General features: G+C 41.7%; 1 protein-coding gene across 1 annotated transcript in view; it reads right to left on the reverse strand.

Moving 5' to 3' along the window:
• arhgap24 (Rho GTPase activating protein 24) overlaps positions 1-22533 on the reverse strand; it is an 88690-nt gene extending 66157 nt beyond the window's left edge. Inside the window, exons 1-2 of the mRNA XM_033647381.2 lie at positions 22075-22533; positions 7408-7632 (exon numbers count right to left, since the gene is read on the reverse strand). Coding sequence (XP_033503272.2) covers positions 7408-7617 — 210 coding nt within the window. The 5' untranslated portion in view covers positions 7618-7632; positions 22075-22533. The remainder of the gene's footprint in view (positions 1-7407; positions 7633-22074) is intronic.

Here is a 22533-nt window from a genome sequence, read left to right on the forward strand (position 1 = left end):
AAGTGGTTTAAATTACAATAATCATACCATTTCACCCACTGGATGAATACTGTCTTTGTTTATGGCTCAGCCAGATGAAATCTGAGTGCATGCATATGTGTGTGAGAGTGTGTTTGTGTGTGAGAATGTGAGTGAGAGCATGCATGCTTGTGCGTGCATACATCTCCATGGGCGAGTAAGGGCAGGCAGATGGCATGTTGACGCTAAGCCCACACGTGCCGTACCCTACGCATGCTTTTCAGTGACCCTTCACCTCCATCTGACTCCCATTCCTCAGATTCCGAGAGTTGCTCAGAGAGGTTTGGCCCAACTGTATGGGACACAACATGGTCCCCTGTATGGACAATAATAATACTCTCTTTCTAAAAACGTTATCTGCAAACATCAGAACTCCCCTCGCCAGCAGCATTTGAAAACAAAATCTCATCTTGGTTCTGTATAAAGTTAAGTGCTGGTATTGTTTCTTCAATTTTCATAGGATCAGTTCAGTACAGTATGGTTTCTATGGAATGTGAATTGTACATACAAACACACAAAATGTGGACACAATGGTCCTGCAACACACAATACCTCTGTGAATTAGTTCAACTGAATCCTTATGTTTGCTTCCCATTGTAACCATTATAACCCCCTGTGTTCATAGGGTGTTTTCTGATCTAGTGCCCCTATTGGCAGGAATATGTCAATATTCCAAAAAATTGCAGGTTTACAGATTTGTTATGAATAGGCAACTAAAACTACTTGGTTAAGGTTGAGGAAAGACTGTTGACAGAGTTAAAATGAACTTTTTTTAAGTGTTGGTTGGAAATTGGACAAGAACCAAGACCTTGATATCAAAGCTAGACACATTGTACGCTATGAAAATATCACACTACTTCTGTTATGTCTTATAGGAGAGGACAGTCATTATTAACACGACCACAAGAGGTCACTGATCAGGAAAATGTGGCCTTTGTGTTTAAATATGTGACTGTTCATGTCTAATCAGTGCAAGCCTTGTTGGCGTCTCTGTTTCCAAGGCAACAGAGATGGGCAGATGTTCCTGTTCCCACTGAGGAAGCAGTAATTAGGCTAATGTGACAGGTAACAAATGGAGACTTCACTGCACGTGAGAGGATTAATTAATAGCTGATCTAAATATGGCTTCACACCACTGAGTTTTGTGGTTCAGGACAGGGAGATTTAACTCCACTGCAGACACTCTAAGTTAAGAGATGTGTCTTTGTCCCCTGGTTGTGAGTGTCAGTGTTAAGCTGCTTTCACATGATGAAAAATTTGCTCTTCGCTAACAGCAAGGTAGGGCACAGTGCGCAGACATTTGCAGAGGCAAAGTGCAACACAGGTACACATCCTTTAGGCAACAACAGTTGCAGTCGCAGACCATTTTGTGGGATTAAACCTCAAAAAAGAAGAAGACTGTTTTGTGTACAGAACAACGCATTCAGGTTTATTTCAGAAGAAGGCCTGGGCAATTGCCCTAAAGACCGGGTGCTATTGGTAGGAAGTATAGCCACTGTTAATGTGTCTGCCTGGCATAGCTAACGTACATAAACAGCTAAGATAGCTTTAGCACTGGATCTAGCTAAGTTCATAAACTATATGCCTATTCACAAATCTGGTAGCCCTATCTGACTGCTGATATTTTGCAATGCATTAACACAACAGCTGTTAAAGCTGCCGATATTGTGGTATATATTTGTGTTAAAAAGTTAAGGAAAGAGGTTGAGGTTTTCTCCCATCACTCTCTACACTCCCCTGCTTTCATGTGTTATTACTTGCTTTTGGCTACGTTACATACAACTGTTATATCATTGGCTGTGCTTTGAAAGATCAGCGGCAAACAAGGTCAAAGTCTAGAAATTTGGAATTTGAGGTGGCAACTTTGAGCAGAGCGTCATGCCGAGGATAGCGCTACCGCCTAGTTATATGGTGACTGCCCAATTTGTCCTATGGCCCAAATTTTCAAAGCCCTGTTAGTCTGAAAAATGTCTCATTGGACCAAAAGTCCATTTCTCTGACGCCCATCACTCCAAAGTCCTGTTTCATCGAAAACATGCACACCCTGCAATTAGACAACCCAATTGCCTGGAAAAACTGTTTGCATTATACATTTTTGTAAACTACAGATATGTTAAATTTGTCAACAACACTGTGGTGAATGAGTGGTCAAGTTCAGGCACAAAAAACACTTGGTTAAGGTGAGGAAAAGATCATGTTTTGGCTTTTAACAAGAGATGGGTCGGTGAATAACACCTGCAGCTGGTGACTCAAATGCCACTGAGAAACACCTCTCTAAAACCCTGCTGAGAAACTCAGCAAATTGGTAAAAACACCCAGTATCTGTGGCTCAAAGGCTGCTGGGAAATGCCACAGGGTTAGTTAAAAATACCCAGGATTGGTGGCTCAAATACCGCTGAGAAACGCCGCAAGTTGGTAAAAACACCTGGGATCGGTGGCTCAAACACTGGTGGAAAACCCAACTGGAGGGAGAGTGTATTTTCAGAGAGACCTGCAGGAGCAATGGCCATTTGTTTCTGGGATTATGAGCTGTCGGAGAAATGGGCTTTCAGTCCAATGGGACATTTTTCGGACTAATGGAACTTCGGAATTTTGGGCTGTTGGAACAATGGCATGGCACCAGTTAGCCACCACTGCTCTCCCCATAGGAAAACAATGGCACAGCCAGTGCAGAGTGCTTTTACCGCTGATCACTGTGGGCGACTTAAGGAAAAACTTCAATTCTCTCTCCTTTTTACCCTACATGAGTTCTTTCTTTTGGGACGTCAGAAACTCCAGAGTAGTTATCTTGTATTCTGTTGGGTACTGTGTCTTGTCATGGTGTTGTTTCTGTGCTATGCCATGCTCTGCTTTGGAGGTCACAAAGATTTAAGGACTTTGAATGCACTGCTCTGCCTGACCTAGTTTTATTGAAATTTCCCATTCTCTGCAAGAAGTAGCAGTTCTAGGTATCTGAAATTTATGTTGGCTTTGTTTCAGAAGCAGGAAAGAAAAGAAAGTTAAAAAAACATCGAAGAGTTTCTGAAGTTGGAGGGACATTAATGAATAATATTTCTGGGTGGATAAATATAGATGGCAAGAATATTTCAAAGGGAAACAAATTGTTTCCTGTCTTTGTATGTAAATTATTATGAAGAATTGCTGCACAACATTTGCATCATTCCCTCAGGATATTCACAGCACCAAGAACTAAAGCAAAACTGTTGGTTGGTGCTCCTGTTTTAGAGACGCTGCTACCCAGAAATAGAAGTGAAGAGTATCTCCTCTCTGTATCTGGCCAGTGGCCCACCTTCAGGTCTGGAGCTTTAACCTTCAGAGACTACTGCTGCTGGTGAGGCTTGGGTTTGGCTGAGCTGAGCTTGCTGGGAAATCAGCCAGACAAAGAGATGTGTGGGTAGATGAGCAGAATGAAGATTTCAAGTTTCCTCTGGAAAAAGAGGATATTGTTTGGGTGGAATAGATATTAGAAATGATTGTGGCCCTTTGTGTATTTCTTTTTTTTGTGCAGACAAAGAACAGAGCTTCTGGTGTAAGACAGCTGTCTGTGTAACACTCCACAAGAAATAACTGAGTAGCTACCAAATTAGGAAATAACTGCTGATTAATAAAATGATAACAGGTAGATTTTAAATAACTGTGAATCAAGCATTATATTCTATGTAACTTGTGAACAGACTTCTAGATATGTTAATTAATTACTGTGTAGTAATTAGTTCCTAGACATCTGTGAATCTGCATACTGACCAATCTCATAAGCAGCTGTCAGCCCAGAGCTTAGCATAAAGACTTGAATCAAAGGGAAACCAATCCCCCAAAAACAATGCTGGGCTTTGAAGCCATTTTTGACATAGTGGCCAAGCTGTGGAATTACAGCGTCCGTGTCCATTGTGTAAAGTGACTCGTCCCACCATCATGATTTGATCCATTTGGTCCAATAACATTTCAAAAGTCTGGAAGACTCATTTTTATCTCATTCATATTAGCGGAGCGCCAAACCAGAAGTTAGCCACTCGGCCAGCAGGAGTCTCTTGTGTGCTTGCTCTGTCGGGATCCAGGCCCCCAGAAATGCAGCTCAGTCTTGCTTCCAGTTTGTCCCAGTGGACACTCATGGTATTGCAGCAAAAAAACAATCCCCTGAGGCCCAGAATGCATTTTCCCCATAGGCAACCACTTTAAAAGCAAAACTGTTGACAGGACACTTCAAACTGCAAACATGGTCAGCTTTGACTTTTTCTATTACGAAATTTTGATCTATGGAGGTTTTATAGTTGTAAAACTTTCCTCGAGCCAAGAAAAACAATTTAAAAATCTATGACATCATCAAAATGTCAAATCTATGAGCCAAGTGGGAACTTGGAGGAGAAACACTACTGAGCATATATAATAGGCTGCACATGGTAAAAGTAAATCTTGAAGCTATAAACTTTTTCTTTTTCTATATGTGCAGTTTTGGGGTGTAGGGTCCAGTATCTAGTTATTATATCTAGTCATTGAGTTATTATCTAGTTCATCACACACATGAACGCAGTGCCCAGAGAGGCAGTCAGAGCCACAGGCTACAGTGAGGCTAAAAACAGAGCTCAAATGACGTTTTTCCAAACAACTTTTATGTCGGGGCTTCAGGACACTTGGATCACTACAGATGAGCAGTATGGAGATATTTTGTGGTTTCAATTATGTGTTTTTGGACATTTGAATCTGGGGCGCCGTAAGCCTGCATTAGGTGGAGTTGTGTTTGCTACCCCCTCTCCCCTTGGATCTCTGCAAGGGATGTGAGGACTCTAAAACTTCACCTGAGCCTCCCTAGGCATATGGGTGAGTAGATAATGGCTGAATTTTCATTTTTGGGTGCACTATCCCTTTAATATCACTTGCAATCTGTATACAGTGGTCCCTGGCTTTCTCATTCTCAATCCCAGCAAACTGATCCCTGAGCAGCCCCAAAACAAAAGCAACATAAATGAGTGACAACAAATTTTTATTTCTTTTTATCCCCATTGTCAGTTCTACTTGACCAAAGACAGTTTGTTAAAAACAGGCCGTGCCTTATTGAACTAGCCTTGAGAAAATAATCATTTCTCCTTCTCTTCCACATTTCCACTTCCACCTCTCTGTGATTTTTCTCTGTAATGAGAATCAAAAGTCTGTCTGTCTGCTTCTTTGTTCGGTCCACACATGCTCAGTGAGAAAGGCTGCCTGGTTACAGTAACGTTAGAAACGGCCTTATTGTCTGCATCACTCATTGTCTCCTCTTCTTTCTTTGTGTGTTGCCTTCGGTGACAACACTTGACAACGGTGACAACAGTTTACTTTGACTTATAGTCAAAACAGCCCAACTCATTTGAATCAGAGACGGATCTTGTGGTCTCATTTGCCTGGGTGATGCATCAGCTCTGTAGAGCCCAGGTGTCCATGGGCCATCTCATTGTTTCATTGTGGCGCTTTGAATGTTTGAGATGAGCTTAAAGTGTTTCTTGGGTCTTGATGGACAAAACATACACAATCTCACATATACTTTTTTTAAACCAGTAGGGTCTATTTCAAAAAAATTAATAATAATTGATTTCCTGTAACATAATTACAGGAAATCAAGCTGTAGATAAAGACAGATGGTGCTTTTGTTTGCAAGTAATTGTGCATTCATAGAAGTAAGACAGGAAAGTGGGACATTAGCCAACTTCTTGATGATTTGCCACAGCCCAGTCACCAGAACACCAAAACACTGGCAGAATATGTTTCTACAAACTACAGATACAGTACATTTACATATTTGTATGTTCCTTATGTATCATATTAACGTTTCTAAAGTAACTTAGTTCTTACTACATGGACATGAGCTGACTTTGTGATCCAGAGGTGGAGGAGATGGTGGATGGCGTTATATCTAAGTGAGACAGTTGCCAAGCTGCAGACCATGGTTTAAGACCAACAAACAAGAAAACTGATGCATTACTGAGACATCGCAGCATTTCCAGCTGTGATTGTAGCACCAAAACGTGTATTTTAAGCCAAAACATGATCTTTTCCTAACCATAACCAAGTGTTTTCGTGCCTAAACCTAACCACATGCTGACCACAGTCTTGTTGAATCGTAAAGAAACTTCAAATAGCGAACATACAAGGCCAATATTTATTCTGCCTATTGGGTTGTAGACATGATGCATTCTGGACTTTGCCAAGTGATTTGAATAAGACATATAAAACCTTCAAGCTATATACAATAAATACTGATATGAGTAACACTGATAATACTGCTACTATGCACTACTATTTTTATTTGATTAATTCTAACTTTTATATTAGCTAGTTAGCAACTTAAAGGCCCAAAATGTAGAATGTATATATATATGGCTGACATATATTTATTTTTGTTTTATATATGTCGTATGACATCACCTTTATCTTTAGCTGAAATAGCTGTTTTTCTCTGTGTGATCTGATCTTCTTAAACCCTGGCCACAGAGACTATCTGTAAAAGAAGGGGATGACTTTGGCCGGAGAGGCAGAGGATTACTTTACCTGCTAAAAAAGAAGGCGCATGTGGGAGTCCCAACTATCTTTAATGGGATCTCCAGTCTGAGGCTGAGTTGTGATTGATGGCTCGCACAGATTATCTTGCAGCGTGGAGAGAATGCAGATTCTATCTGTTAACGTGTCGTGTTTGAAATGTTTAATATGTTCAAACTGATGTGCGGACATGTCCTGAAGGGTATGATAATTCTGACCTAATTCTGGCACTTCCTGACCTTTAATGAATGCTAGGCTAATTAACATACCCATTTATCTTAAAACACATTTATTCACATTCACTCCTGGACTGGACAGACAGCTGTGTGTCCAGATGTGTTTTCCCTTTTTTCTGTCTCTGTGTGCCAATAAGCGAACATGCTTAACTTGTTCCAAATCAATTAACCTGACTGAGAACAGATGCAGGAGTTGGCACAGTGCATGGGAAACACATAATTCCCAAATATTGCCACTTACAGTATGCAACTCTGGTCTGATCAGCTGTTTTTTGGCAATGTTTGCAAGAACTTCAAGTTTTCTGAATTAACAAGTGAGTTGATTGCTGGAGTCACATCAATTTACCAGCTTGATCAGCTCAGAGGAGATTATATTCATTTGTTAATTTAGCTGACAACAGCACATAGTTGTATAGCAGCCCAAACTCAGTGATTGTTTTTTTGTATTTACATTTACTTAGTTCTGGTATTTGATAATGCACAGTGGATTCATGTGAATATTCATAGCAATAATACAAGTTCCTGCATGATTAAAGGACTTGGCATCTAATTGTTCACTAAGAGACACAGCAGGAAATTTGTCATGTGTGATGCCATTATTTCAAAATCAGTTGGGATTAGTGTTTCAGTGTGTTGGCAGTCTTACCAGGGCCTTGGTCTCCTCCTCATCTTTGTAATACTGGAGCTGGTCCCCTCGCAGAACAAACCAGCGACTGTGCCAAGTCTTGACAAAACCTCCTTGCTTCCTGAGCCACCCACACCTGATGACACTCGGCCGTCCCTGCTTCTGGGTCTCTGTGCTGGCCTGACCTCCACCGCGCTGGGGACTGCTGTGGGACATGCACTGGTCGTCCATTAGAGCAACTCTAATCTGCAAAAAGGCAAAACAGTTTACAAATCTGTTCACATTTACAGAAGTTGCAAGTTCCAAGTAGGCAATAGGTAAACAAATACATTCTGCAGCATATTACAAACAGATGAAGCTGAATTCATAAATGCTCTCTTTTCAGACTCAGTCCAGCTACTTAGAACAGAAAAGAAGTCCAGTGACTCTTAAGCTTAAATGCCTGCACGATTTCAACCAAAAGAGGAATGTACTTTCAATATAGGTGTAATTATTACAGTCATTACTGTCCAACATAAAAACTACTCATTCGGTTGATTCAATGAAAACCATTTTTCCTAATGTGGAAAAAATCTGAGTTGAGAGTTTATTTTTTTTAATGGAGTTTTCAGCTGTGACAAAATGCTCAACTTTTCTCTTACAACACCTCAAATAACACCTAAACTATCTGCCCGGCTAGATACCACTTGAGGCTTTTTGTGTGTGTGTGTTTGGAGGAATATTAAAGTGTTGTTTATTTGCTGTGGTTTTTCCCGTCATGAACCATTATGGAACTTGAGGCAGACAGAGCTGAGTGTTGAGTGAGTGCAAGGAGACAAGGGCAGAAGGGGAAGTGTGGGAGGAGGTATTCATAAACCAGATAACAAGACCACAGGCCAAACCTCTAATCTCTTTTATCTACTTCTTGTGTCACCCACCTACATAAGTTGGCCCGCCAGTCTTTTTCTTTTCTCCGTGCATTTTGTCTCTCCATCTCTTTGCACCCTCAACCTTTGTTGAACTGTTTTGAAATTTTGTTATGACAGAGCCCTTATTATCAAAGTAGATAAAATCTGATCTGGAGTCTGCACTGTATAGTTATATTTCAGCAACTAAAACCATTGTAAAGGTTAGAAAGATCTAACAATTTTTTAGCTCACTAGCAACATGACTCTATGGATGGTGATGTCAGTCAGTCAGTCCAGCATTTTGGCCCAGACTTAAACATCTGAACTGCCAGGAAATTATAGATTTATGCAGAGTCCACACTACAAGGAACACAGAAACAGGCTACAAGTCATTTTCAATGGAAGCTGGTGACATGAAGCCGTCACTGCAGATGGGTGTGATGCACAAATCAAAGTTAAGCTGGCCTCAACTCATTAATGACGCGGTGAAGTGTCAGCCAATCATGTTTTCTTGTTTCAAGCTGTGGTGCTGTGTTATTTAGCTTAGTTAGCTGACGCTGTGATAGCTTTCTGTGCATTGCCATGCACACAGGGATGCAATGGGGCGGTGAAATGGGGTTCAGACATGAAAGAAAAGCATATTTTTTGATCAAATACAAACTTTAGATGAAGTTCAGTCAAGGTGCTTGTGGCAAGCAGCAGGCACACAGAAGCCCTATAACTACATTAACGAGCGCCTGGTTAGCGCTTCAAAGATGACTTGGTGATGGTGCAGCTGACCAGGCTGTTCCGTTGTTGCTTGTAGTGTGAACACGGCAGTAAACAGTTCTCAAGGATGAATTCTATTGACCTTTCCCTAAGGTTCGCATGTATGGTTTTAAGTGAAATGTCTCGACAACCACTGGATGGATAGAGTTTTCTCACAGCAGACAATTTATTATGTGATAGTAGGAAAAACACAGGTGATACTACAAACACTAACGTTGTCTCAGTGAGAGTGACACTGAGCCAGCATGCAGGATGTCTGGAACCTGAAATGAAAGTAGCTAAATGGAATTCAGCCATCATTAATCTTAGTATTTACACCTGTGCTTCTCCTACTGTGACAAGTCAGAATATCTTATCTAGTATCACATCTAGTAGGAAAAACACAGGTGAAATTGAAAACATCCTAGTAAGCTATCCCAGAGCCACGATATGGCTGTAGACTAGGGTGTTTTCATATCTATGGTTTGTTTGCTCTGATCCAAATCAGGGACCTATCTGTTGAAGTGTTGCATATTACCTCGTGTTTGCTTTGTGTTCACGCAGCAGCATTTACAAGCAGATCAAAATTTGTGAAATGCAAAATCTAATTGTTCAGAATTTCCATGTGGGAAAACTACAGAAAGTAAACACGAGTAAAAGGAAAGAATACAGTCTGAAAATAAGACACAACTGGAATAGTTCCAGTGAATGTTTGCACTGGAGTTGCTGAAAGCCCATATAGAGACAAGACAGTTCAGGAGGAGACATGCATTAATCCTCCTGGATTGTGATATGCTCATCAGCCAAAGATATTCCCAAAGATCTATGAGGTATGCCCATGGTGTTTATCACAGCCTACCTGGTTAGCGCTGATATGAACAGAGAGAGTGGGCTCTTTTGTAGCCAAGGTACATACAAGCACTGCAGCGTGGCTACAGCAGCTGATTTAAACCAAAAAGGGACAATGCTTCCACCATTTGGGCGAGCTCAAGGTCAGATTATGTCTCCACCACAAACAAACCATACCAAATTGCACCAGAGTTTGTTTGTAACCAGACTGAGACCACCTCTTCAACAAGGTCTTGGTCCAGTTATTTTGGTCCCACGCTAGTGTGATTACTCTGTTCACCTGCCCAAACAAACTGCACCTCGGGGATAAACATTCCAGGATTTGATTCAACCAAACTAAACAAGGCAGGTGTGGAAACACCCCAAACTGTAGTGCACTTGGAAGCAAACCGAGACCCATGTTTTTAGGCGCATCAGAGTTTGGTTGTTTGGTCTGCACCAGAGCTCAAATGAGCTTTTACAACACCCCAAACAATGTGGAGTGTCTGATGAAATGCTCCAGGGTTTGGTTGAAACAGCAAACAGCTTAGGTGTGAAAGCAGCCCAAGGTCTTGGTTAAAGTTATGTGACTGTCACTGTGTTGGCCTGTTGTGAAACACTAAGGTGAACCCACAGCACAAGATTGCCACAATATATCTGATTCCAAAAACTGATCTACTTTTGGATGCTCCTTTCTACAACAGAGTCAAAGGTCAGTCTCACCTAAACAGAAGTGCCCTTAGTAGTGATTCTTTGTCTTGTTCAAAGGCGCATCAGTAGGGGAAGCACTGTTAAAAGTCAAGTGTGTATGATTAAGTGGCATCAGATTGCAACCAACTGAAACTTCTCCCGTTTGCAAAGCGTGCTGGAGAACTACAATGGCCAACGCAAAAACGTGAATAGCCCTCAAGAGCCAGAGCCTAGAGCCAGCATTTGGTTTGTCCATTCTAGGCTACTGTACGAACAACATGGCTGACTCTGTGGAAGAGGACCCACTCTGTGTCCAGACATAAAGAGCTCATTGTAAGGTTACAAAAACACAGTTCTTAGTTTTTTAGTTCCTATATATCCCCCTAAATCCTACACACTGGACTTCAAATGTATATGGGAGGTTGCCCTTGACCCTCTGAAGAAGAGGGTAGCCCCCTTGCTTCCCAACAGTTAGGAAAAGGTCACATCCTCATATATAGACAAATATCATTAGCTGGATCTCAAACTCTCACACACATCAACACATTTAACACACACACGAGTGCACTCATAAACACCAGGGCACATACAATAAATCAAACTCCACATATTGTTTCCATACACATAATAGTGTATTTAAACCTCATCACTCAGTGACATATGCTACCACTGCTACAGACTGCTGCTGTCAGCTTAAAGCATTGCCATGTTATCAGTGGCTCTGGCTGAGCTTTCATTGGTGAAAGTCCAAACAGCCCACAGGTCCAGATGAGGACCAGATGCGGCCCAGCAGTGTTCCAGGCAGCAGTGGAGCAAGTGCAGCAGGGCTGCTTTGGTGATTTCAAAACTTTCTTTGGCTCCATCATAAACACAGTCCAAGTGTGTCCTCTATGCATCTGCATGCACAAACATGCTCACTGCTCTGCATTCCTATAGGATAAAAACAATTTTTCGCCTGTTTTGTATTGTGGTGGCTACGTTATTATCTTTTGTCCATCTCAACATAATCTTTGCTCCACTCTCATGCTAGATCTATGTGGGGAGAAAGTGTACAGTGCTCTTATTTCAGCAGCAGTGAAAGCTATCATCTGAGCTGAGTTCATCCAAGGGAAAATACTTCATATTGTGGGATCATTTAACACTAATATTAACGGGAATAACCCCTGTGTCCCTGAGGCTCCTTACACACTTTATTCTCTTAGATTAAACAATCTGACACATACACACACACACACACACACACACACACACACACACACAGCATAAATCACAGTTTAGGGTTAATACATCCATCTGTTGATGGAGTCACCTGCTGTGTTGCCAGTCTGGTGACACAGCCCCTTTACAATTTCATGCCTCCTGCACAGAGCCTAGTTAACAGCACTGCTGGGACTGGCCTGTACTGCTACGAAGTGTAATGGTAAATAACTCAGTGGTTTCTTAATGTGAGTAACTCGCAGCTAGCTGAGAGAAGAAACACTATTTAAAATTTACATTACACTGTGGTCTAGTCCAGTGGTAATAAATCACCACACAGGGATAGAAGGCATAATCATTACTAAATCTATAAATCAGCAGACAAATGGAATAAAATTAGTGGAAAAGTTAGTGGTTCTTTGGCCCCATGCAGGAACGGCATGATGAATTATGACCTTTCGAGAGTTACTCATTTTAATTTTTATGTTCCTGCTAAAAGCCAGTTTGTGGGTTCAAGCAGACAGATCTAACAGATTCGTGGGGAAATGATGTGTTAACAACAGCCATAAAGTAATGAATCCTATAATTCATGAACAATATGGAGATGAACTGTGGTGGAATAAGCAACTTTTAACAGGCACTGTAGGCAGACAAGGGGAGAACACATATAGTACTTTTTGTCTTTTATCCACGCGGTGGTGTGGGTCAGTTGGTCCATCACTTTACTCCAGACTGAATGTCTCAACAACAATTGGCTTGCCAAGTTTGTACATATATTCATGGTCCCCAGATGATGGATCCTGATCACTTTGGTGATCCCTTAACTTTTCCTCTAGCACCATCCTGGTTGCCAGAAGAAAATGTTGGTATTGTATGTGTCGTATCAACATCTCTATGGTGACATAGTGAATGAGCTGAGCTGCAGACCAAGGCAGATTACTGTTCAAGATCAACAACAAAAACGATTGTTTTTTGGAGACCAGGTTTTTGCTCAAGGGATAGATCGTTGTTTTTTACAGAGACATTGCTGCATTCCTCACAGGGAACGCAATATGCCCCCAAAGTTTGCTATCAAGCCAAAACATGATCTTTTCCTCACCATAGCCATTTGGTTTAGTGCCTAAACCTAACCACTCAATAACCACAGCATTGTTAAAACTTAAAGTTTCAGAGTATCCGCAACATATTAATGCACAAATGTAATGTATCTGAGGTTTGCAGAACATACAATGCTAACATTTCTTTTGCCATTTAGGTCACAATCATGGTGATGAAATGAAACGCAATATAATTTGTTTATCAAACCACTTTGCATATGCATACTAGTGATATGAACTACAAGGAGGTTAGATACTGTTTTTGTTTTCTAGATCAAGCTGCCAAAATCATTCAAAAATACTGCAAGACAGAGTTTACAGATTTGGATTCTCAGCTACCTTTGCTTGACAAGCTGTTGACTTAAAGACATTTTTGTATCTGAAAGGGAACTGATCACTTTCTCACTGACTCACACCTCTGACGCTTTGTTTACTATATACAGTTTAGTAGCAAGCACATCTATATCAGTGTTCTTATAGACACATTTGCACAAAACCTGTTGTAAAATAAATCATAACAATAACACTGGACGCTTTACGAGGCCAATGAGCCAGCCAGCAGAGCACATACGTGTCTTTTTATGTTAATACACCTGATTTTTGTGGAGCAGCAACCCAACAAGGGCTAAAGGCAAGGGAGTTGACCTGGTTTTCAAACCTGGATTTTATATGTCGCCATTCGTTTTGCAGACATTTCTACAGTGAACCCCCTAATGATGCCAGATGTGGTTGTAAGCACATTTATGATGCAACTGCAACGTCTCTGCAAGAACACATCACTACCTGACTGTTTTGTCCATTCAGCAAACAGCCTCCCAGAGGTGCATTCTGTGTCCCTTTAAAACACCTGTGTGTGCAGGTGTTTCTGTACTGCATCTTTGTGTGTGGCAGTAGTGTCTTTGTCCCCTGAGCCTCGAGCTCCAAAATAAGCAGTGGAACTAGATATGTAATATTTTCCCATGACAACAATGAGGTTGAAAAGGGAACACTAAAACAAAGAAATACTGCTTCTTTACAAGGCAACTAAAATATTGTTTAAGGTGCAATATTCTAAAACTGACGCCAAAAGTTTCTTGTTAAAGAAGAAGAAGCCTTGTATTCAAAATTGGTAGAGGAGGACTAAAATTTAACATAGGCTACTAGACAGAAAAAGTGAAAATTGAGATTGAGACTGACACAGGCCTAATTTCCTCCTTACGTGTGGTGATGACATCATGTCTGATCTCTAGAATAATGACCGTGGCAGCATGATGGAGCATCTCATTTCAAAAGCAGCAATTAACACTCCATGTTAGGTACCATCTGCTCGTGTGTGGTAACATTTGATTCTGTCTCTGGAGTTTAAGAATATCCCAGAATTTTCTCCCAGCACGTCTGAGAACTAATAAAAGGGTCAGCGAGAAGAGGCACACTGACCTTCACAATAAAAAAAAAGGCTGAGTATACAGCACAGACAGCCACACACACATATGCACTTACACATACCACAAACACTCCAAAGGACAACACAGTGATAGTCACGAATCAGCCCCTTGAGGTTTTGTGGCATGCACTGTAATTTCTTAGCAGGATGCAATTTATTTGTGACTCTGTGGTGGTCGGATAAAAATGAATACATTCCACAAGTAAAAAAAAAAAATAGAAGGATGGACTGGCCTTCCTACGAGGGGTACAAATCTTTGAAACCACCATTAGTGTTTGTCTCCATTTCGGCACTGACGTATTAGTATTCTCTGTCTGTCTGTGTCCATCAGTAAAATGGATGCTGAGCCAGGCCATCTCAGGATCAGGGACGCCTTGTTGTTGGTTTGGAAATATGCGTCTGTCAGTGAAATCATAAAATACAGCTACTGGACGTGTCTTAAGTGATGAAAGCTGTTCTCAGAGCAGCCAAGAAGGCACTGAATTGTACAATAAATCTTTTTCTATTGTTTCCTGGGACATGATCATTTGATGCAAACTGATACTTGTGATGATGAACCTGTGCATGAATGTGTAGAAGATGTCAGGAGCACCATATGTTGTCAACATCATGAATAATATCATACACAGAAATACAGATATCTAGAGATCTAAACAAGGAAGGAAGTTTGATGAGATTGTAAAATCTCTGAAATGTGATAGTGCAGACCTTCTTGCATATAGGACTTGTCTCACAGTATCAGGAGGTTGCTAGTTGTCAGTGCTTGCACAGAGTGTTTGTTCCCCATATGGGAAAGTACTGAAGCTAACAGCACACAGAAAGCCTGAACTGCTGTTTGACACATTTTTGTTTGAATTGAGCTGCTTTGGAGGGAAGGATATTGAGTCTGGCTCATCCTTTGGGAAATTAAACTTGTGCTGGGGAAGAGTTTTTGGGGGGGTAAAAATACAACCCAAGAGTTACCCAAATCATATATTTTAGGCTGCAAAAAAAGAGCATTCAATTCCCGTAATTAGGACTTTACAGACTGCTGCCCAAAATGCCAAAAATGTTGGTATCGGGTAGGGACAGTGGCAGGAAATCTTCTGGGAGCACAGGAAGTGGCCGCTCACAACAGCCACAGGGAGCACTCTGTCGACAGAGAGTGCACTTAACAAACTTAGATCCACTACTTTTCCCATCCTGTGGTTGCTATAAAGCGTCACAGGCTGAAACGGTAAACATGAATGTGCTGAGTGCATGTTACAGACATTGTGTGCCACATCTTTGGTAATCTTTGAAACTATGTGTCCTTTCAAACTGTTGATACTTTAGCTGAAATGACAACTTTTGCTGGCAGATTTCATTAACCAGAGCTAGCGAGCTAATAAAGCTAACATTAACTCCATTAGTTGTCTGAAAAATCTTTGACTGACTTTATAGCCTAGTGTTTCCACCTGACTCATTTTAATCTTGTAGCTTTATAGGGGTCTTAAATATGCATTTGATGCCTCCACACAATACTGAAAGACTGAGGCTTAAGCTGCACATCCCAGACTTTACAGCATCATCACTCATCACCAGATGTTAATCCATTACAGACATGCACATGAAGAAATGATGTAGTCAACTTTTAACTTTTTTAGTGTAGTGCTTAGTCCTAGTCTCATATTAAGAGAAATGTAAGCTTATGCTCTAAGGGGGTCATGGGTGAGAGCCAATCCCATCTGACATTAGGCGAGAGGCGGGGTACACCCTGGACAGGTCGCCAGACTATCCCAGGGTTGACACATAGAGACAGACAACCATTCATGCTCACATTCACACCTATGGGCGATTTGAAGTCACCAATTATCTAACCTGCATGTCTTTAGACTGTGAGATGATGCCGTAAAACCCAGAAAGAAAACCCAACCTAACACAGGGAGGACATGCAAACTCCACACAGAAGGGCCCAAGCCAGCTAGCAACCACCACCATGCCACCCTGAATCGCAGCTTATTCAATCCATATGTCATATTTCTCTCTTGAGTTTTTGCTTGTGGAAAGACTATAAAGTAGTAAGAACTTACTATACAGCCCAGTGCACACCATTTCAACATATGGAGAAACTTGACAGGTTGCGACTTACTGAGTTCTGATTGGACAATAGCTGTTTGGAAAGAGAGATCTGGCAAACATTTGCACAGAAGAATATATCATATATGTTGATGAAAACTCATAGACGTAATGTGCATTTTCTGTTCATATTAAAGGTTATCAGTGATCATAGTGATGCAAATAACCTCCTGCGAGAAGCCTCAGTGATTCACTGATGAATTGCAGACATTTATTCATGAGCTTTAACATGTGGTAGACAGTGCCATTGCCATCTGTCTGTCTTCAGTCCTCAGATTTTGCATTTTCAGCAGCTGCTGTACTCCACAGTGGCCCCAGTACTTGCCAGTAAAACCTGTGCCAACTTTCCTTGGATGATGCAAAGGTCAACAGTGCGTTAAGCAGAAAAGCCACTATGGAGGTCTGATAAAAATCTCTTGCTTGATAACTAGAATTGTATTTTTTTTTCTTGTACCTGTCTGTCTGTCTGTCTGTTTTTCTGCTTATAAATCAAAACAGATAAAATATTTCTGTTTCTGGAAAATCAACTTTATTACATTATGTTGCTTTTCCAACCCAAGAGAGATATTTTATATTTTTATATTTCACATGTAGCGAATATATTAAAACATTTCTGTATGTTTCAGTTGTCAATAATGCGGTTAACATGCGGTGAGGTTTAGGCACAAAGAACACTTGGCTATGGTTAAGAGAAGACTATGTCATAAGATTCCCAATATTGTTCTCACAATCACCTCTGGAAATGTGCTGTTATTGCAACAACCAATGCTGGCAACGTGTCGACATTGCCTTAAAAATACCAGGTTGTAGTTGCCACAACCACTGCTCATAATGTGCAGATATCACCTTAAAAAATACCTGGTTGTCGCAACAACCACTGTTGGAAATGGGCTGACATCGCCGTAGAAATACCCGGTTGTTGTTGCAACAACCATTGCTGGTAATGGCCAACGTAGCCTTCAGAAAACCTGATTGTTGCCACCACAGTGAACACTGGTAATGTTACAATGTGCCATTAAAAACACAGCTGATACTGAACAGTGGTCTGATGCTTGGCAGCTTGGACCTACATTACATTACATTACACCATCCGCCATCCCCTCCTTCTCTTGATGAGAAACTCAGCTCATATACATGTTATTTGAACTACATCACTTCAGAAACGTTACTATGATATGTATGAAACAACAAATGTAATGTAATAGTTTTCACAAATGTACAATGCCAACATTTTCCTCTGGTGACTGGGCTGCTCTTTCCTCAAGTACACCACCACAGAGTTGCCAGAAAAATGTGATTGGTAGACACATGGGATGTGCCGACTTCACAGCATGTGCAAGTCAGCATGTCTGACAGCTGATTAAATCCACCTGGCAATGACATAAACTCTGTCTGTGTTTCATTAGCAACCATCTCTCCACAGCTAATTCAGATCAAAGCCAATAGAATTGACAAAGTCCATGTTCACATGAGAAAAAGAGTCATTCACATTTGTTTGTTTATGTGCACAGTAACAGTAAAGTACATGCAATAGGGGAAACATGAACTTCTAATTGCCAGTCAGTGCTGTCAGACCTTTAAATATCCCTCGGCAACCTTCCCCCTTAAAGTCTGCACAGTAGGGCCTCCATGACCCACATGTGTTAAAGACAAATATAACCCTCCGCTACCAAAGCTGCTACCTCGAGAGCAGTCTGTTTCTGTTAGACTCCTGCTGAAAAGTCACAGAGGTGAGAGGAGGGCATGTTTCTTGCTGTGCTGTTGGTGTGCTAATCACTGGATAGGATGTGAAAGAGGAAGGGCTTTAGAGTGGTCACAGATGGAAGTACTCACACACATGAAAAAAACCTGATCCATTGCTCCGTCCAGCACACGCACAGCTCAGGTCTATCATGATTTAATGCTGAAGGGGGTCAAAGTGAGGTCGCGATCTGAGATGCTATCCTTCATTAAGGGGCAGTCCACGATCAGTCACAACCTACACAACCCACTGTGAGTCACAGAGAGAGAGATGGATGGATGAAAGCAGGAAGAGGGGAAGGGAGGTAAGGACGGAAGATATAATGTTTCACAAACACAGAAGGATCGGTTCTTGGAGATAAATTTTCTTTTTGCTCCCGCTGCTAAAACGCCAAATAAACTCCCTGGCTTTCCTGCATGAATCAACGTGATGAGTCAGTGTCTATTTTGTCTACACACGGATTTAGACGCCATATGTGGCCCCCTTCATAGCCTACAATGCAGCCCTTTTGGTATGATACACCCGCTACCCCATCACTAGTATCGCCGCCCCTCCCTCTGCGTTTTCCTCCATGCCATGTGTCACAGTATGTCTGGGAAACTGAGCAGCAGCCCGCTGAAGGAACGGCATTGAAGACTTCTCATTGACTCATTCTACATGTGTTTGACGCACTGTTACAACTGAGTGAATGATACTGTTGATGTGGCGATCCTTTGTAGCGCAGTAATGTGAATGTAGGGGGATATTTTCCCGACAAAATAAGATACAAGATACAACAATCACAAAGTTAGAGGGTGAGCTGAAAATCACACCAGTGATCACAGTCATTTTCCCCAGAGATGTGATTTGCTGTTGCAGTTTGGGGAAAGCTGACTCTGCATTTCAACCTTCATAAATGTCACCTTGCTTCAGCTTCTCTGGGTGAACTAGCCTGAGTGTCAAGTTAATTTAACAGATGTTGAAGGAGTAGTTTGACATTGTCACACTTATTCACTCCCTACTGGAAAGAAAGATGAGAAAACTGATACCACTTTCGTGTCTGGGGTGAATTAGAACCTACTGTGATCAGCCCTTTCTTTTTCCCAGGTTGTCAAATACTGATCCTTTGTGACGCCCCTCAGCATGTGATACCAATGCCAAAGGCACCCTTTGGTGCCACTTTAAGGTGCACCGGGCTTTCATCTAACTCCACTGCAAACCCATCTTTGGCAATATTTGATGCTCAGAGCAACTGACGTAGTATAAAGAGTGAGAATGTCCTCATACAGTGTGCAGACTTTCACCCAGGAGAATGCTTTTCATGTCCAGTGTGAAATGTCAGTTTTAACGCAACATATGTACACATATGTACATCCGTCACACACTTATGTCACTTATGGGACATATTTACATTACATACTAATTTAAACCCAAAACATGATATTTTTTTCTAAACCTAACTAAGTAGTTTCGTTACCTATACCTAACCATGACTGTTTCACAATGTTAACTATGTGTTACACTGTGTGTCACCAACAGCTGTGCATCACATGCTAAAGGGTGCATCTCATAGAGACACAAAAGGCATGAGGAAGCATCAGTATTTGATGACCTGGGACGAAAACGTGTTGAGAGTAAAACTGGAGAGTAAAAATGTCAAATTAATGTTCTTCTTTTTTTTAAGATTTATTTTTGGGCATTTTGCCTTAAATGGACTGGACAGCCTTAGTGTGAGTGGGGGAGAGAGAGTTCGACACGCAGCAGAGGGCCACAGGCTGGAATTGAACCCTCGCCTCTGCATCAAGGACAGTACCTTTGTACATGGGGTGCATGCTCTAACCCCTAAGCCACCGACTCCCCTCAATTTAATGTTTTACTGGAGGTTTGTGCTAGACAATCGCCTGCCTCTGAGCAGTTGTCAGGCAGCCATTGAAGATTCCAGGAAGTTGGTGTGCTTAGCACAAGCCCCCGGGAGCAGCGCCAGGCTTTCAAGCCAGTTTGATATAGTGGCCAAACCGTGGAATTACAACTTCCAGCTGCATCACGAGATGCTATAGGGCCCAAAATGACTTTTTCCTACAGTTAAATTGTAAAAGAAACGTCTGTTAAGTGGATAAGGTGACTTGTTTCACTTCTGGGATCTGATCCATTCGGTATGATTTTAAATGTCTAAAAGAACTGAAAAATTCCATCATTTTATCTCCACTCAGATTAGCAGAGTGCTAAACCAGAAGCATTTGGCTCAGCCGGCTAAGTCTTTAGCGTGCCTGCTCTATGGGTCCTGCAATGTGGAAGATTCAAGAAATTTTTTACCTGGGAACGGTTTGTACAAATTAGGAAAGAAAAGTGCAAATTGGTGAACATTAGAAGTGATGGTAGGCAGATTTTGTTACCCTTCAGGCTAACTGTTTCCCCATTGCTAGTCTTTGTGCCAAACTAAGCTAATCAGCTGCCTATATTTAATAGGCAGAAATGAGGTGGTATCAATCTTTGCATTTAACTGCCAAAAAGCAAATAAAACTGTTTCTTAAAATATTCCTTTCACCAGTGAATTCTCATTTATTTGATCTCCGCTCCAGGTTTGCTGCAGTTTCAGTCCTCCTTGTGTCCATCCCTTCTTCTCTCTCAATAAACAGATATCACAGAGCTAGACCTGGGAACAGTCGGGTGCAGCAGCTGACACGGGGAACCCGATCCCTGGGCTTTCCAGCCGCACAGTTTGTGCACTGCAGACATTCCTTGCACACGGGGATCATCATATCTTCTGTCCTTCTACCTCAGCTCTCGTCTTGTTTGCTCTCACATCTTCCTTTTCCATTAACCCACCAAGTGGGGGAAACAAGGTGCAGGGATGTCTTTTCTGTCCTCCCTGCCATTTCATCAACATTTACCATCCTTGTCCTTTCCTTCTCATCCTTTCATTCTTATTATTTGATTTTTTTCCTCATCTTTCTGCCTCCTTTTTCCATTCTGGGTATGCTGTGAGTAATTGCACTCAGTGACATCCTCGTACATGTGGCAGAACTGACACATTAATCCAGACATAATTGAGTTTCCTTCCCTGTTTGGCCAGCCGACAGCCAGACAGGGGGTCAGTGTTTTGGATGGCATGTGCAACGGTCTCGCCATCTGCATGTCCTCCACCAGAATTAGCAAGCCCCTGCAGAATGCTCGTCTAACAGGGCAAGAGCACAATAAGTTCATTGAATTCTAATTACATGACTAAAAACTACCTGAAAAGTGAGCAAAATGTGCACTTACCGGCTGTCCAACAGTCACTGGTTATATTAAATTAGTCATACTGTTACAGACTAACAATATAACTAATATACTTTAGATGACGCTTGCAGCATTAAGTCAGTTTCACAGTATGTTTCACTGATTCCCAAGAGGCCCACTCAGGTGTGACACATCTATATATATAGCTGAAAGTTGTGAATGCATTTCCTCTGATGCATCTCTACTCCAGTCTCAATATGACTGCTGGTGACATGAGTTAAATCACCAGTTTAAAACAGTGGAAATACATCACACTGACGAACCATCATAATCAAATCCATCAGAAAATTAGTGATTCTGGGAGTTTGTTTGGAAAAAATGTTCAGTCACCAAAAGCACAGATGTCTCATCATTGTTTAGTAAATTGAAGGCAGTTGCTGACCTCCTCTGCTTGTGGTCTGGGTTAATATGTGTTACAAGTAAATTAAAAACATGCAAGATATTACAGTAAACTGATCCCCCCAAACACCATCAAATGTCATAGCAACTACCCTATACTCGAGAGTGTGGTGTTACATAATTATTACATAATTTAAAGTGTCATTCAACCCCTCTTAGATTGGGCCAGGCATGCAGACCATTTCCCTACAGCATCTTTACATTCCTATTATGTGCCAAAGTGAGTAGAGATGCCAGGATCGATGGGGACATTGCCACAAAATCACCAATAAAACAATACCTCAGAGGCAAAAACATGCCATAAAACACAGAGAGCAGACTCACCTGTCAAATAAACAGCCTCCTTGAATCCCTCAGCTCTGACGTGTGGTGATGCACACCTACTGTATCCAATCCAGTGACAGGTAATCAATCAACAGAGAGATCCTGGGCTGAGACAAGCTCAAGTTGTACTCCAGCTCAGCTGCTGCTGCTGCTGCTGCTCTCCTGAACAAACTCGATGTGTGCAGAGTGGATTGAGTTAGTCGAGGCTCAGACGAGCTGTTATAAACTTTTCCCCTGACTGCTCACACCATCTGCATGCTGAGAAAGTCTCCGCTGTGAACAGGATGGCTGTCGCGGTCAGCACAGTCACACATGGGGCAGCATTACAGCGGGAGTCCGCCCAGACACATGCACACCCACATGCACTCACACACAGACACTCACACACACGCTCTCTCCCCTAACACTGCAGCCTATGCAGTCCTAACTCCTCCAGTCATCCTGGCTGGTGAGACGCTC

Source organism: Epinephelus lanceolatus, chromosome 19 (assembly GCF_041903045.1).
Source record: "Epinephelus lanceolatus isolate andai-2023 chromosome 19, ASM4190304v1, whole genome shotgun sequence".
NCBI classification, from domain to species: Eukaryota; Metazoa; Chordata; class Actinopteri; order Perciformes; family Serranidae; genus Epinephelus; species Epinephelus lanceolatus.